Raw genomic sequence first — 16865 nt, 5'->3', positions numbered from 1 at the left:
AAGAAGGCCAATGGTATCCTGGGGTGCATCAGGAAGAGTGCTGCCAGCAGGTCGAGGGAGGTGATCCTCCCCCTCTCCTCAGCCCTGGTGAGGTCACATCTGGAGTACTGTGTCCAGTTCTGGGCTCCCCAGTACAAGAGGGATGTGGCACTACTGCAGCAAGTCCAGCAAAGGGCTACAAAGATGATTAGGGGACTGGAGCATCTCTCCTGTGAGGAACAGCTGAGAGAGCTGGGCCTCTTTAGCCTGGAGAAGAGAAGGCTGAGAGGAGATCTTATTAACATGTACAAGTATCTGAAGGGAGGGTGTCGAGAGGATGGAGCCAGACTCTTTTCAGTGGTGCCCAGCAACAGGACGCAAGGCAACGGGCACAAACTGAAACACAGACGCTTCCATCTGAACATGAGGAAAAACTTTTTCACCGTGAGGGTGACAGAGCACTGGAACAGGTTGCCCAGAGAGGTTGTGGAGTCTCCTTCTCTGGAGATATTCAAAACGCGCCTGGACGCGATCCTGTACACTGTGCTCTAGGTGACCGTGCTTGAGCAGGGGGGTTGGACTAGATGATCTCCAGAGGTCCCTTCCAACCTCAGCGATTCTGTGATTCTGTAAAGGGCAACTGGTGAAGAGACAGGTTGTGACTCTGGATAACCTCATTTTGCCACAGTGACCACGACAAAAAAGGTAATAGAAAATTATGTAAAGGTCCAAGAATTCTGTACAAACCACTCTTATGGCTCCAAGAGTGTTGGTTAAACATCACACTTCCGTTCTTCAGCCTCCCAGTACGTGTGTGTTTTTAAACTTATCACAGCCTCATGTATGTTCCTGGGATTGAATGTAAAACCAGGCAGGAGCCAAACCAGAGAGTGGTGCTGTGATGTTTTAGTGATCAACATCTCTCAGGAATTCCCATTATAAATGGAATGAAAGAATATAAAAATCATTATTTCTTTAACGTATGCAGAATATCCTTTTTCCTGATCTTTACTCTAACATTACATACTGTAGACAGAAATGCATCCTACCTGGGATTATTGCTTTGATTCAATCCCATTTATAGAAATATGCCTTCCCACAGGTACTTTATTCTGAGAGTATAACACAGGGAGCAATTCAAAGCAATTAACATACTGAAATTGTAACATATACAAACAAATACAATCTGTTTGAATGCAATAGATTCTGCCATGTTTTTGTCATTTATTATAATGATGAAAAGCCAGTATTTTAATCTATGCTTTTGTAAATGTGTGTTCTGTTATATATGGAATAGAAAATATCAGTGATAAATAGGGATGGTGATCAGTGAAATAAGAAACAACATTTTTATTACCACTTTAATCTAAGCTAATTAGAATTTTAACTATAAAGTAGATTTAAATTGTTACCTACAAATTTAGGCTTTCCTAATGGAAGTAAATGCTATTTACTTCCATTTTGCCAAGATGACAAGGCAGCTTCTCCTACCTCTGGAAGATGTGGGCAATCTCAGATTTTGCAAATGTTGCAGCTATCCATGAATCAATGAACACATGCTACAAGGTTATCTGTTATAGCTATAAAATGTACGAATGACATGCTATCTCCCTTGTGAGACAGACTTTATAAAATAAATAAATAAATAAAGTAATGGATATCATATCCATCTTTTCCCCTGGCTGGGCTTGTGTATCATGGTTTTTGCAAGTTATCTACGGAGTTCTCACCTGTGACCAAGGGAGTTTGTGCAGTCGGCTGTTCCAGTAAGACCATGTGTTGCAGAAGGGGGTTATGTGCAGTTCCCCCATCTCTTTCCAGCGTTGTAGTGCTCAAGTAGGGAGTGAGGTGGGTGCCGGGGAACAAAGAGATCCGCTGTTGTAAGGTGGGGAGAGCAAGCCTCTCAGCATCCTGCTGTGCTGACCCTCCCTGGAAAGGCACAGGCGAGGACACAGTGGGTTAAGGTCCAAAGGCAGCTGCAAGCACCAAGTCAAATCCGCGCCCCACACCACTTACACTGGAAGGGCCGGTCGCAGGCAGCCCTAGCGTGATGTTGGGCAACGACGGAGACGTGTAGAGCGGAAGCTGGGTCACGGAGCCTTCACGATTCACCAGTCTGTGAGCCAGGCTGGTCTGGAAACCAAAGCAAGAACATTGCCCCTGTGAGACAGCATCCAGGGATGGGACTGAGGACACGGCAGAAATACCCACACACCCCACCAGCGTCGTGCCTCCTCGCAGGCTTCAGACAGTGCCACTGCAAAAAGCTTCTCCCGAGAAAGATTTAACAGCCCCCTTACCCCTCTAAAAGTGAAGCATGTGTTCTTTTAAAGCCAAAACAAATTACCTTAAAAAAAAAAAAGGCATTGTAATGGATTATTGTCCTCTTTACCAAATCACAGTTTATGCTACTTACTAGTGGGTTTTAGTTTAAAGCAGACTTCAAAACCTCATCAAAAAGCCTTAAGATTGTGTTTATGCAGGTATTTTTGGATTTTTAGGATGCAATGTGGGATGCAGTGTATTATCTTACGGCCATTTAAAGAAAGAACACTTACGCAAAAGTTCCATTAATTTCAAGAACGATTGGTTTGAAATACGTGCTAGAAAACCCATTGAAAAAATTACATTACTTTAAACTGCCTGCTATTCTTGTTAGGAAATAAATGTTCTGATCCCACTGAATTCTCCAGTGGGTAATTTTCCAACCAAAATAAAATAAAAAGGAGTTCAGATTTCAAAAAGATTTTCTACAGAATTTCTACTGTTTTAAGTCAGGTGTTATTGAGGAAAACCGGATTATGACCAATCCAACCTTATACTATGCAACAACCGACATCAGCGTAACGGAAAGATCTGAATAATGGTTTTATGCATTTTTAGCCCTAATCTCACAGCCCTTTAAGTCAATGAAACTTTGCAGTTTATTTTGCTGACTGCAAAACCGGCTCTGGGTAATAAGGACTATTTTGCTCCTTCAATGACTCTAAGGAGAAACTGGGTGAATAATGCAACACTGCAGCAACCACTGAGAGAGAGAAAAAAAACCCAACACCCTATGTACTTAAGAACTAAATTTGAAAAACACTCTATAAAGAACAATCTTCCAAAGAACCTGCCTCCTGCATTTCTTGAGATTTAACCATGCTAACTGACAACTTTCACAGAAAAACCCAGCACTGTGGCCTGAGGTTAGTGCTGCCTGTACAGGGCCAGGGAGGAGAAAAACCTTCCCGGGACTGCATTTGCTGGCTTTGTTAGACGCCGGCGCGCGTTTGCAAATGCACACATTGATATGCCACTAATTTCCTATTTATTCTCTTAGCATCCAGCTGTTTCTGCATCCCAGACATTTGGCAAGCTTGCCTAGCTTTCCTATGCCACTATGTAAAAGTTCACCCGCCAAGCAAAACTCTTCCCATTTTATCTTCTTGCGCTTTCATTAATGTCAGTCAGGCCCGTTGAAAATACATCCCAGATCAGGTCTCCCTTAGAAAGAGTAAACATGTTTTTAAGATCTCAGTTCACAGTTACAGAACTGTGAATTTATATATAGAGCGCTTAACATTTTTGCTGCCACAAAACAAAGGAGGGAATCTGAAAAGAGCAACACGTTTTGCTGCTGAATGGTACCTGGGAAGGGCATGCGATTGTGCATGCCCACACACTTTTTGCAAGTAATTTTGAACACTACTGGCAATTTTGCTCTAATTTAAATAACACAGAATGTTAGCACGGAGAATAAGGTAGTTATTGTCAGCAAAGTAATGAAATATTTTACCGATATCACAAATGAAACAAAACTACATCCATTAACTCCTTGAACAACCCATACCATGTCGTTGTGCCTCAAACAATCTCGTGGGAATTTGTTTTAAAAACAATGAAAAGAAAAATGCAACAGCTTGAAACTAATAGCAAATGACGTTTACCGGCATTATCATCACTTTAAATATACAGATCCCATCTGTGGATTGTGCACAAACATCTATAGAATTGCACTGAAGAGCACAATTTCAGCATGTACAATTTTCGTCTGTAATGAGGTACTTTTACAGTCATATCAACTACAATGGCAATGAATAACCTGTACCTTTGCAAGGAGGAAAAAATCATAAGATTTAAAAACAATAGTTAAAAAATAGACTTTAGTAGGGTGGTCTTTCTATACTCAAGGCAAGCATTTAACCTTAAATAATGAACTCAGAGACCATGTTCCAGTGTATCTGAAATGGTTCAAGAGGTGACCTTCCAATAAACTGACAAGCGAAGAGACACATTTCGCATATAAAACAAAACATGAAGGTAAACATGAAACACAAAGTTGGCAACATTAATTTTCTGGAAGCATTTAAATATTTATAGTATGCAAAAGTGGAAACATGACAAAGGACTGATCAACTGGTATCACAGAAATCTTAAAACACCTGGACTACCATATAATACTAGTAATACTAAAGAACAAGATCCAAAAGAAACCAAAACCCTAGGTTACTCAGCTTTTCCTCAAATAAACCCAGACAATTAAAAAATATATAGGCAAATGGGTTAGCTGGTAACAAGCAACATGCCATGCTGGAACAAGAAATAGACCAAAGCCATTTTTCCACAAAAACTAATGCAAAGAACTAGAACATTTAGCCAAGGAATTCAAGTAGGAGAACAGAAGAACAATTTGTGCAACAGGTTATCAATGTTCTTTTTGCTGTCATATAGCGATTTATGTTTTTTTCTGTACTTGTGATGGCAGCAATCCAACACACTGCATGCACTCCCGGGCAGTTCTAAAATTACCACAATCATTCATATGTTACATTTTTGTTATTTTCCAAAAATTATAATAAGGTGAAAAACCTGTGGGCATGACTTCCGGAGAAATGACAACTCCACTTTTCCCCCTTCTTTTTGCCTAAGTTTGTTTGGAGATGGAGATACTGCTCCATTTAAAATTCTAGATCAACAGGTTTCCTTTCTCACGTACAACAGCATTACCACAAATCAGCCACTGCAGTAAAGATGCAAAAGAGCTAAATGAAAGGCGAATGTCTTCTACATTTTTGCTGACTCCTGCCAGAGAACTGTTTTGGCAGTGCGTGGATTTTTTTTTTTTTTTTTGGTATGGTCTGTGCCACTCATGCCTCAGACTAATTTACAAAATTGCTGCTTTACGAGCAGTCCATGAAAAGAGTTTTCTTAAAATCTGTGTCTGTGCCCATTTTATTAGGTATTGGTGGCCTAGTCACAATTCATTAGTTTGATTTATTTATTTGAAAAATAAAACGGTTAAGGAGAGTACTATATCTTCACATTCACCTTTAGAAGCTAACACTGACTTGGGGGAAGCAGCCTGTTCCATCTGGATTGCAAGAAATGGTCAAATCCAGCACTTTTTTCCACCATTAGCACTTAGGGATCTGCAGTTTGCTAAATATAGACAAGATCTATGGCTCCTGAACCAGCAAAACTGGTAATGAAGGGCTAGCCTACCTGGGGCGAACAGAGAAGAACCTCCAATGTGCCCTCAGCTCAGCCAGTCCTTAGTTATAGGGTTGCATATGTAAGCTAGCATTTCCCAGACCTACTCCAAACTACTAAATGGATGGCACGCAACTTAAAAGCTGCACCTCTTTACAACAGCTATGGTTCACAGTGTCAAGTGAAGACTCTACATTATACTGTCTTAATCTTGATAACAACGGCAACAGACTATATTGGACGTAGATATGTGTTGAGTAATTTGGCAGGGGAGAGTGTTACTGGAAAGGGTGGAGTAGAAGGCATACTCCCTATATTAAAGGATGTTACACTACCTTAGAAATAAAAATAAAGTGAAAACCTGTTCAAGTGAAAAAGGCCTACATTTATACTACAAAAAAGGCATTTTCAAACTCTCAGGGATAATTTAGGGAGACCACAGAAGGTTAGTATGCTTTCCTGTAAAAGCCCAAGCTTGGTTTTACAGTCCTGATGATAAGACAGACGCTATATTCAAGGGGAGAACAGCTAATGGCAAGCTGGGAAAAAAGATACATACACATGCCAGGATACAACCCCATTGCTTTACTACAGGTAAAGCCTAAAGATACCTCTATCAACCTTCAGAAAAAGGTGGGCTTCAGTAAGTCTGGACAATGGAGTTGCTACGTGGAATCACACTCAAGTTTACCTAGCCCAATACCCTGCCCTAGACAACCGTGGCAGATATTTCCGGTGATGGTGAAAGTTTATGGGATTATAAACTAGTACATGGTATCAGGCACCAAGCTTTCAAATCCTATGTGAAGAAGAAAAGGTTAAACCGGTTTCCTCTAATCCAGTTCCAGTCTGTTTGTATTTACACTAATCTACTGCACCTAACAGATTCACCCTATACTGCAATATATGGGAAAAGATGCTCAAAATTTTAAAATACTTGTATTTGGACCAGGAAATGCTTTTCATGTTTTTCCTCCCCAAAACACTTTATTTTCACTATTTACTCGTAATAAAACCACAAGTTACCACAAGCAGCTTATGAGCTGGTTCAAACTAGATTTAATACACAGATAACGCAACTGGTCACCCTGGATTGGGAGGTTAAATCCCAGAGTCTGCTCCAGGTCATGATCTAGGGTTTTCAGTAGGATTCACGTCAGTTTACATGTCCAAATTCTTAAGACGCTGCAAAAACAGATTAGAAACTCAAGTGTTAAAATCAAACTAAAGAACAGCTCTGTACCTCTGTTTGAATACTCGTGACCGATCCTGTAATTCCATTCTCAGCACTTATGTTGTTGGAGCTGTTGTTTGGAGAGCTGGGACCAGATCCAGGAGCACTGTTGCATGCAGAGTCTAAAACACATCCAAAAGCAACTTTTAGAAACATTACAAACAATCTCTGCAATGCTATTTAGACAGAAAACAACCCTTCGAGTTTTGTTTTGGAGGAAAACACCCCTCCGCCCCGTATCCCCTTTAAATCTTAACAGGACTTTTAAAATACTCACAAATATCCTTTGAAACCATCCCTCCAAGTACCTGCTTACCTTATTTATGTCTTTTTCTGCATGGGCATTTCTCTTGTAGGATACTACTAACTTGAAATATGATTGGAAGATAATAAAAGACACGGAAAGCCTGAAGAGGCCAAATTGGAGCATATCAAACTGTCCTACTTCATTTTCCTCAAGTGCCTTCTCCAACCCTCTTCAGCCTTCAATCCTAGCACTGCCCTCTCAATGCATACTGCATCACACTTCGCCCTCGAACAGCAAGGCAACCTTTACATTTTCCTATGTCGCCATCTGGTATATCTGGATTTACTGGAAACATCCTGCCACCACAGAGCCCTCGTTCTTTTCTGACATGAGAGCTGACATATGTTTATAAAAAGGCACTGTGATTTATAGTCCAGGCCTCTGAGCATGGGTTTTAAGACAGCACTAGTGAATGGATTAATACGGGTGCCCGCATGCGACTGGGGGTGACTTTTATTTTACTATTTTATATAGCTCCTGGAGCGGTGAGGGCCCTGAAGCAGGCACTTGCCCTTCATGCCCGGCATCACACACATCAAATTAAATAATTTAACGACCCCCTCGGGTGCTGAAGAACATGTTCCCTCTCACTCCCAGTATACAACGACGGGAAGCTGGCTCAGAAGAGTGGGAATAATTCCCTTTAGTCAACACACCTCAACTCGTTTGCTGGAAGAAGGGCTGCTTTGAAAGGGATATGCATTTTCTGTCCCTTCCTCCTCAGTCCCTGGCTGGTGGGTGGTTAAATCTGCAGCCGAATCTGGTATTTGTCAGGATGACAAATTAAATCACTTTAAAAGTTTTGAACACTGTCCAAGTGAGACATGACTATGGCCAACACTGGCCAAAGTCATGGACTGAGGACATTTTATAAAAATCAGGTAAAACTGTATAAAGACCAAGAGAGACCAAGTTCTTTTCAAGACACTGCCTTTTATCTGCAGGTCTTCTCCACTTGGGGAGTAAACTCCCTCTTATTGGAAAGACCCAGTGCAGGGTTTATCCCCAACTCCGTTACCATCTGAAAGCTCAGAAAATCCGCCTACCTTTGTAGATTTTATCAACATGTTCCCTGTGGACTCACTAACCAGAACCACTGAGATGTTCAACTTGCAATCAAAGCCTCCCCACTAATGACACAGAAACAATAACAAACAAAAACAGTGTCTGAGATTGCAACAGGCAGAAAACTTCCCCCAGAAGGTGTCTCACCTGGTATGGAACAGTTTCCAGTGTTTCCCTTTTTATTTTGGAAGGTAAATAACACTAAAACTTTTTTTTCCTGAATGCTCCCTCTCCCTAAGCACAGGATTTGACCAACACCAGAAGAATCTCCTAGCAGCTGCCATGGTTCAGGCTGCAGCAGTCCTATAATTGCTCTAGGATGTCCAAATAGAAATAAAGCCAATTGTCATAATTTCAGGGATCTTTTTCATTGTTTCTTTTGTGGCATTATTCTGTATATATTATTATGCTATTTTGATCCATGCAAGTACCACATACGCACTCCAGAAGGCTCTGCAGGCTCCAGGGAGGTATCAAATAGCTAGGCCAGAAACAAGCCTGAACATATTCGCCCTGTGATATTAAGGATCCATGGAAGCTGCTCTTCTCCAGATCCCACAACATAGGCTAAATTTTCAAATCAGAACGTCCAAGACACTGTGCAGAACACAATCCCAACACCACTGCTTTAAGGTTAGATGCCTGCTTGAGAGGGCTTGGTAGGCATCTCCCTTAAATACTGATTTCAGACATTAAAGGATAAAACTTCTATTTTCACTACCATTTTTTACTATGTAAAATTACCTGTGAGAAAAAATATTTTAAATAAATATGTTTGGACAACAAGTTAACTATGAGGCAGCAATGTGCCCTTGTGGCCAAGAAGGCCAATGGTATCCTGGGGTGCATCAGGAAGAGTGCTGCCAGCAGGTCGAGGGAGGTGATTCTCTCCCTCTCCTCAGCCCTGGTGAGGCCACATCTGGAGTACTGTGTCCAGTTCTGGGCTCCCCAGTACAAGAGGGATGTGGCACTACTGCAGCAAGTCCAGCAAAGGGCTACAAAGATGATTAGGGGACTGGAGCATCTCTCCTRTGAGGAAMRGCTGAGAGAGCTGGGCCTCTTTAGCCTGGAGAAGAGAAGGCTGAGAGGRGMTCTTATYAAYRTGTACAAGTATCTKAAGGGAGGGTGTCRAGAGGATGGAGCCAGACTCTTTTCAGTGGTGCCCAGCRACAGGACGCRAGGCAACGGGCACAAACTGAAACACAGACGCTTCCATCTGAACATGAGAAAAAACTTCTTCACTGTGAGGGTGACAGAGCACTGGAACAGGTTGCCCAGAGAGGTTGTGGAGTCTCCTTCTCTGGAGATATTCAAAACGCGCCTGGACGCGATCCTGTACACTGTGCTCTAGGTGACCGTGCTTGAGCAGGGGGGTTGGACTAGATGATCTCCAGAGGTCCCTTCCAACCTCAACCATTCTGTGATTCTGTGATTTCCTTCTATTATAGAGATATGAACAAAAGACCCATATGAAGAGAGCACATTATGTGGTTGCATTCATAACTTGCGGACAGGCAGTTTGCAAGCTTTTGCACAAGCATATGCAGAAGGTAACTGAAGACGTTTTCTTTTCAGCACTGATCAAAGATGTTGCCCGTCCTCCGCTCGTGATCCTGACGGGCCAGAGGATGAGTGCTTGGAAGCCAGAGTGCTGAGGCAGCACATACCTTTTGCTTATCTGAAACGTCCCTCTCCTCTCTCCCAAATAACCTCATATTTTGGGTTTGGGAAAGCATGCTGGGACCCACCCTGACTGCAGAAAGCAGGCTTTCTCTCTTTGAAATACATTTTAAGAAAAGAAAAAAAAGCTTTCTTGCTTTTCATTGTCTCTGCATGGGGGGAGGTGTCTTGCTATCAGGAAGACTCAGCACTGAATAAGACCCAGCTCAGACCCAACTTCGAATTTCTCTATGGAAAGCAACTGTGGAGGGTCCAGGCATTTTGGAAAACGTATTCTGACTGCATGGAAAATGTGTGTTTTATTTTGTATACCATACCATTAATTATACCATATTATATCTCATGCATGCCACCTAAACATAGGAAAAGTACCTGGCACATTCAAATTATGATTCTATTAATATGTATTCTTCAGGGATTAAAAGGAATTTCTCATCCCTGAAGAGTGACTGGTCAACGCTGTTTTCAACTCAGAAGTCCCCTCCTATCGTAATAACTCCAACAAACCTTCAAACTCTCTTCATTCCTGCCTGAGCACCAAGAGCCAGGACAGCTACAAGCACGAGCTGAATTCAGCTCTTGCTCACCTTCATTCAGATATTTTTCTAAGCAAGTGCTAGGCTGGCTCCTTGACCCAGGTCAACTGAAAAGCAGGAAGGTCCACTGCCATTTCTGAAGACACTGCTGGGATATGGAGCTAGCATACAGACATTAGGGCCTCTTTTATTCTAAAAAGCCCTATGACAGATAGCACCATATGGGAAGTGGAGGAAATTCGATTTTCAGATGGGACATAAATTATGCAAGGCTGTTAAAATCATCTATTTCCTTTGCAAACAGAGAGGCTCTGATACAAAGTAGAGCACAGCTACCCTACAATCTCCTGAAAACACTATGCTGTCTAAAGTGAGCTCACTTTTAAGTTGTTTGAATCATGATAGTGTGCCTTAAAGTGGCACAAAAAGCCTGAAAAAGCAGTCACCCAGTGGTACTTACGCAGAGGCATCCCTAGATGGTGCTAAGATTTAGCTTTATGATAATCTACATAATCTAGTTTACTGTGATCCCTCCTTACAAACTTCAGCCCCAAAAGAATACTATTTTTCAACAAGAAACTGTGAAATAAGTAGTCAAAAATATCATATATATATATATATAAATATAAATATATATATATAAGCCTTACATGTTTTAAAACTTCAGCATAATTACTTAACAAGGAACTATGGCAGTCTGCCCAAAGCCTAAAACAAACATGGTTTGTAAAGCACTTACTGCTGGAGGAAGACAGTCATGAATTAGGGCCTCCTCCATGGATATTACTATTTCTCAACAACCTGTTGCTGAAGATCACAGAAATGCTTAGAGGAAAATAATACAGTGGTGACATATCTGCATTTATTTACAGAGGTCTTAAAGCTAGGTAGTAAAAATAAGTTTATCGACTTGGTGATGCTGCCTCAATAGAAGAATACCCAAAGAATCACCTTGCTGACTTACACCTCCATCAATCCCTGCTGAACATAGCCCACATCATCCAGGTCTCTAGACTATTAAAAGGCATCCAACAGAATCAGACTACAGCATTAATTAGACGTAAGAATTTCTTTTAAAAAGGGACACCTCATACAGTGTGCGGCAGGCGGCATAATGTTTGGTTGCTTACCCGACATACCTGTGACATCCAGTGGACGCTTCTTAAGAGCAGTAACTACTGGACCATCTTTTCTGCGCAAGAGGGGGCTGCTCCGTCTTTCAGCCACTTTTTGCTTTAGTCTGGATCGTAGTTTCAGATTGGGTTCAGATGCTGAACAGAAAAAGGAAAAGTCATCACTGCAAGCAAACAGTGGTTTAGTTCATATTATTTTAGTCATTTTCTACTGAATACAAAGGCTGAATTACAGTTAAGCATCTGCAGAACTGTAAATGAAATTAGTCATTTGATACTGTACATTTGGAACAAAGACTTCATAACATAGCAAACAGGTTCCAGCTTCTGTGATATCTGAATGCACTGGTAATGACAGTCAATAGCATTTTAATTAAAAAATAATCATCATCATGCAATGCCTTCTCCAAAATGAAGACACAGACTTATAACCTGCTGTGAAACTCATTCAGACTAGTGCAGAGAACTGCACTTCCCTTGTTCTTGCCTCTGGCCCAATGAGCTTCCAAGTTAGTGGTAAAACCCAACTGGAGTGATCTAAAAGTTACTGCAYGAATCAGTGCAACAGCTGAGATGAAGGAGTCCCACCTAGCTGAGATGTTGCTGCTTGGTCAGCTTAGGGCGTTACCGTGTGGCCGAGATGCTATCTGCGATTCGTTGCTGAAACGGGCAGCTCCACACCCTGGGAATCATCCGAGCCCAGGGGGACCTGGCTTAGGCAGGTAAGCCAGCAGGAAAAATCAAACCAAACAAACAAAAACCCAATCCAAACCCCACAACAAAAAAAATTAGTGTTTTCCTGCTGGTTTAACTCCCTGAAGCACCTCATCTTGGGGTCAGGTGAGCACTAGTGTCAGTTCAAGAAAAACAGCAGAAGAATAAGGCCAAGGCCAAAGCCAAAGCCAGGGAGTAGGCGGTTTGCTTATTTGGGGAGCAACTTGGTTACATCATCACAGCCACAAGGTAAAACTGCATGTAAAAACACATCAAATACTTTGAAAATCCAAGCTTGCCAAGGGTAAGTGTGCATACACTTTCGGAGACCACAGTCTGACTTGCTTTGGGTACATCATCCATTTTAAATAATCTCTTAAATAAAAGTTTTGGCTGTACCCAGATCCTGAGATTTCATTTCTTCGAAAGTCAAAGCAGAACTCCCGGGATCCCTTAATACCTCTGGGCTAATGACAACAGGCAACATCGAACACGTTAGCATGGCACACCTTATCAGCTTCTTCTAAATGTAATGAAGCCTTAAGTAAAGATTCCTCCTGCAAGATGATTTCCTCTGTGAACTTTGTGTTCTCTTGAGTATATGTGAAATACCTGCTTTAGTGCTTGAGGGCTCCTGACAGTTAGGAGATTCGTGAACTGGCCCAACGTTTTCCCTTCCTCCAGTCTCTCAACAACTCTGCGGCTTAATCTTGACTTCATCATTTGACTCTCTGTACTCAAGAGCTAATAATCTAAACTTTGTCAGGAGACTTCAAATGGGGCTTACAGCCTGCTTTGAATTAACTAAGTCTGGCTACAGACATATTTCCCTACAGTTGTCTTTGACCACTAGATCATGTAAAAAAGATCAAGACCAACCATGCTAATTGCAGGGCTCAAAAATCAAAAGCTGATGAGTTCAAGATCAAATGCTCGACGCAAAGCCATCAAAACAGTTCTTTGATGAAACTTTGGGAAGGAAAAAAGGAAAAAGCTTTTCATGAATGTTTTGGACAGAAAAATGCCAGCAAGAGATAAAGGAAGCACCGAAAAAAAGTGTCAGCCTCATCAAGATGATGCTTAAAATGCRGTATGAAGTGCATTAGCAAAGGGGGAAAATCATCATTTGCATATAAAATGGAAGGGGACTGAATGCAAATCTGTCATTTGCTTGGAGGACAAAAGTAGAAGAGCGCACTAGTTAAAATATAAGTATATATTCTCACTGGCTAGTTCACAAAATTCTCCCCCCCACCCCCCAGAATTGATTTATTAAGTTAAAAGTAATCTTTGGACATGACAACATTCAGTACCTCATGCTACATATGTCAATTCGCTATTTTAATTTGCTGCAAATATTAAGTATTAGTAACTGTCTAGATGCTTGGGTCAAAACTTTAAAGAATAAATGAGAATGTGTCACAGCTAGATGCTGGTACATACATTTCTGACACATTTGGACTGCCAACGAACAAATGAAATATAAGCCTATTCCATTGCTGTTGAAAGGATTTATCCTCTGGCAAAGAAAAACATGACAATATAAATTGTATTTCAGTGAGAATTTTATTCATATGCAATTTATTTCCTCCGTGGTGTTCATCTGAAGCGTGTTTTCTGTTGGGAACAGACAAGTCCTTGTACAGCTTTAAAACACAGGGAATTGAACCGGTTAAAAACACCTCAAAAATAGCAGAGAGACAACAGAAGGACAGATTTGGGGGTCACAGATTAGCTATCGATAAAAAATATGGCACAAAGATAACACCACAGTAAAAAATCCTTCTGTGTAACAGGAAGCATTAGAACATAGAGAATTATAGCCTTCAAAGAGAAAACATCTCAAGAAGAAGCTATGGCCCCCCCACAGCAAACGTCATATTAAAATTTCTCAGACAAAAGTATTTTCAGGTTAAGTATTCTGTATATTTCTCCTTCACTTCCTCAGCTGAAGGATCAAGTTTTGAAACACCAAAACGTCATTTAAACAACCACATCTGTTTAGCAACATGCTCTGCCTTTGCTCTGTGATGGAAGTGAGAGTTTTTCCCCCAAAAATACAATCCTAAATCTAACATGTCATCAAGATCTCAAAGAACATAATCCCTGCATGCATTTAATGGGGTGTTATATAACCCAAAGTAGGTGAATTAAAATTCAGTTCCAGCAGCACATAACAATCTAAGATTCAAAGAATTTACATAAAGCATATCTTACACAAAAGGTTAAGTTTTCAACAAAGGAATTTCCAAACTTCACAACAAGAATTTAAGCTTATTTAGCTTTTTTTACTCCTATATAATAAAAAAAAATATATTTTCAAACTGAAGAGAGCTGTCCTGCAAAAGTATAAATTATGAATTCAAGCAACATATAACTATATTGACAAATAACTATATAACTGCTATATAACATGTAAGTATATAACTACTAGACATCCAAAACACTAATTCCATGTCTCTCAGGAACACCAATTCCACTCAAAATCTCTTGAAATTCATCCTGTCAGGCCACATGTCCAAAACAAAGTGGTGCTAACTAGTGTAATTTTGACAATTTGAGACTAAATTACAAAGTGTACTGGTCTTAAGGTGAAGTTTTTCAATCAAATAGTATGAAGTTACCCAAAAGTTTGACTCCTGTTTAGCAAAGAAATGAAGCACATACCAAAGTCTGAGTCAGCTTAAATGAAGCCAGTGGGATTTCTTAAACAGTGACATACTTAGTTTGGCTGATAGCAGCTATTTATTCAAAGAATATTTTGTTTTTCTCCAAGTGAGTAAATTAATAACTCGCACAAAACATAAGCCAAAAGCCTCCCTAGTTTTCACAGACTCAAACCCAAGTTACCCTTTTTATACTTTATTTATTACAGCAGGACCCAAAGTAATCCAATTCTTCAACATTTATGTCACTCTCATTGTTTTCTTCTTGGAATTGCATCCTCTAAGCTGCTGAACTAATCTGACATTAAGTATGTGCAAGTCAAAAACACAAAATCCTGGGCAGAGTTTGCACTGTTCCCATTACCCAGCCACATTTATGAAAAAAAACAAACAATGTAGCATGAATATGCCAATTCCCCTCCTTGTACATCTTAATTTTGGGGCTTGGGCACAGAAGAAGTCTATTATTCCTTTATTTTTTTGAAGCTACATACTAACACTCACCAGCCTGGCAAAAGACAACACTATTACGCTGTCACTGTTCTAATGTCCAGCTTGCTCCACGGTAAATAAAAGAGAAGAAGAGAGATTACGGGCAAAGTGTGAAGGGCAACTGTGCTCCAACGCCATGTCTTGCTACAGGATAGCTGTCTGAAACTGGCATTTTGCACAACCAGAACTGTAATAAAGATAAATTATCTTTCTTTTAAGCAGAAGGGACCACAGGTTCTACGATTTAGCATTTGCTCTCCCCCTCTGTGGCTTCTTTCCCACCTGCCTGGCTCTATCCCAGACCTTCATGACTCCTTCTACTTGCGTACATCGTGGTCTCTTCTCTCTGTAAAGGTACTCATGACTCTTCAACAGATCCTGGCAAAGCCCATTACAGGAAAGAAAGGAGGAGAAGGTCACCTAATGCCAACCAAAAGATTTAGCAGCTACAACATTGTTTCACCAATATTCCTCTGAACCCCAAGAGTTGTTCCACTAACTACTATTCTTGCTTTTCTGTAGTTGTAGGCATCAGCATAAAGGAGGGCAAGTGGTATATGGTCCCTGACAAATGTACCTGGGACTGACAGGTAACGTAGGGCAAAAGTGGCAGCAGAAAATTCCCAAACTAGAAAGGAGAAAGAAAAGGCGGCGAGTAGTCCAAATTTTTGTCACTCATTAGGTGTCATGTTTAGATGGCATCATTTGAAGTAACACATCTTGGAAACTAGATGCAACATTGGAAAGGGCTAAATAAAAATATTGACTGTGCTTTCTTTCTTTTGTCCTCGCTCTCTGTGTTGGCATGAACACAGAGCACTGGCATTTAAGAGCTCTGTGGAAAGGCCATTTTTTCTGTATTTATGGAAGATTGTGTCCTTAAAACAAAAACTTATTAATGGTTAACAGTTATCATTTTTCATCCTGAAGGTTAATAGTCTCGGTGCCTAAGCAGTAAAAAGAAGGTTTTAACACCCATTAAACTGAACACACAATGTCCACGCTTTTTACAGCTTCACTATCATTTGCTTGCCTGACTGCACCAATATGCAAAATAGCAGTATTGGTGCTCCACTCTAAGGTTTTAAAATGTGCTTCCCAAAAAACTCTAAAGGGGTTTTAATCTCAAGCGCTTGTAACTTGTTGCTTTACAAAAATTCAAGGTGGGACAAAATAGGGATGGAGAGCTGCCCCCTCCACCCTTCGCTGCTGCAATCACGTTCTCTCTCCTGGGCTCTCCGTCCACTCGCTTTCTGGGTTGCAATCTGTTCAGTACGTCCCCCCCCCCCCCTTAGATCAGGCTACACCCAGTGGCCCAAAGGCCAAGTGACTCAACTCTGAGCAGAACCACCCTGGGCATACACACATACACTTAAAAATGGGCCACACTCCTGACAGTACCTGTGAAGCAGAGTGGGAGCTGAGAGGACCAAAAAGAGCAAGGGATAGGTCGTGGGCCTCCCAGAGCTTCTGCTCCCCAAAATCACCTTCCCCCAGAGTTGACACAAAATCAGAGGACTTATTTCTTTATTCTTCTACCAGAGGACACTTCTGGAGGAGTATGGTATGTGAAAGGAGAACTGC

The 16865-nt window shown here is 41.0% G+C and overlaps 1 protein-coding gene across 6 annotated transcripts in view; it reads right to left on the bottom strand.

Moving 5' to 3' along the window:
- The window catches only part of HDAC4 (histone deacetylase 4), a 134502-nt gene that overhangs the window by 73784 nt on the left and 43853 nt on the right, over positions 1-16865 (bottom strand). For all 6 annotated transcript variants that reach the window (XM_026075615.1, XM_026075613.1, XM_026075611.1 and 3 more), the window contains exons 6-9: positions 11416-11547; positions 6698-6810; positions 1996-2112; positions 1710-1908 (exon numbers count right to left, since the gene is read on the bottom strand). In XM_026075615.1, the coding sequence (XP_025931400.1) occupies positions 1710-1908; positions 1996-2112; positions 6698-6810; positions 11416-11547 (561 nt within the window). The remainder of the gene's footprint in view (positions 1-1709; positions 1909-1995; positions 2113-6697; positions 6811-11415; positions 11548-16865) is intronic.

This window comes from Apteryx rowi, unplaced genomic scaffold, assembly GCF_003343035.1.
Source record: "Apteryx rowi isolate R43461 unplaced genomic scaffold, aptRow1 scaffold_407, whole genome shotgun sequence".
Taxonomy (NCBI): Eukaryota; Metazoa; Chordata; class Aves; order Apterygiformes; family Apterygidae; genus Apteryx; species Apteryx rowi.
Note: the sequence above shows the minus strand (reverse complement) of the source record. Positions and strands in the feature narration are given on the sequence as shown.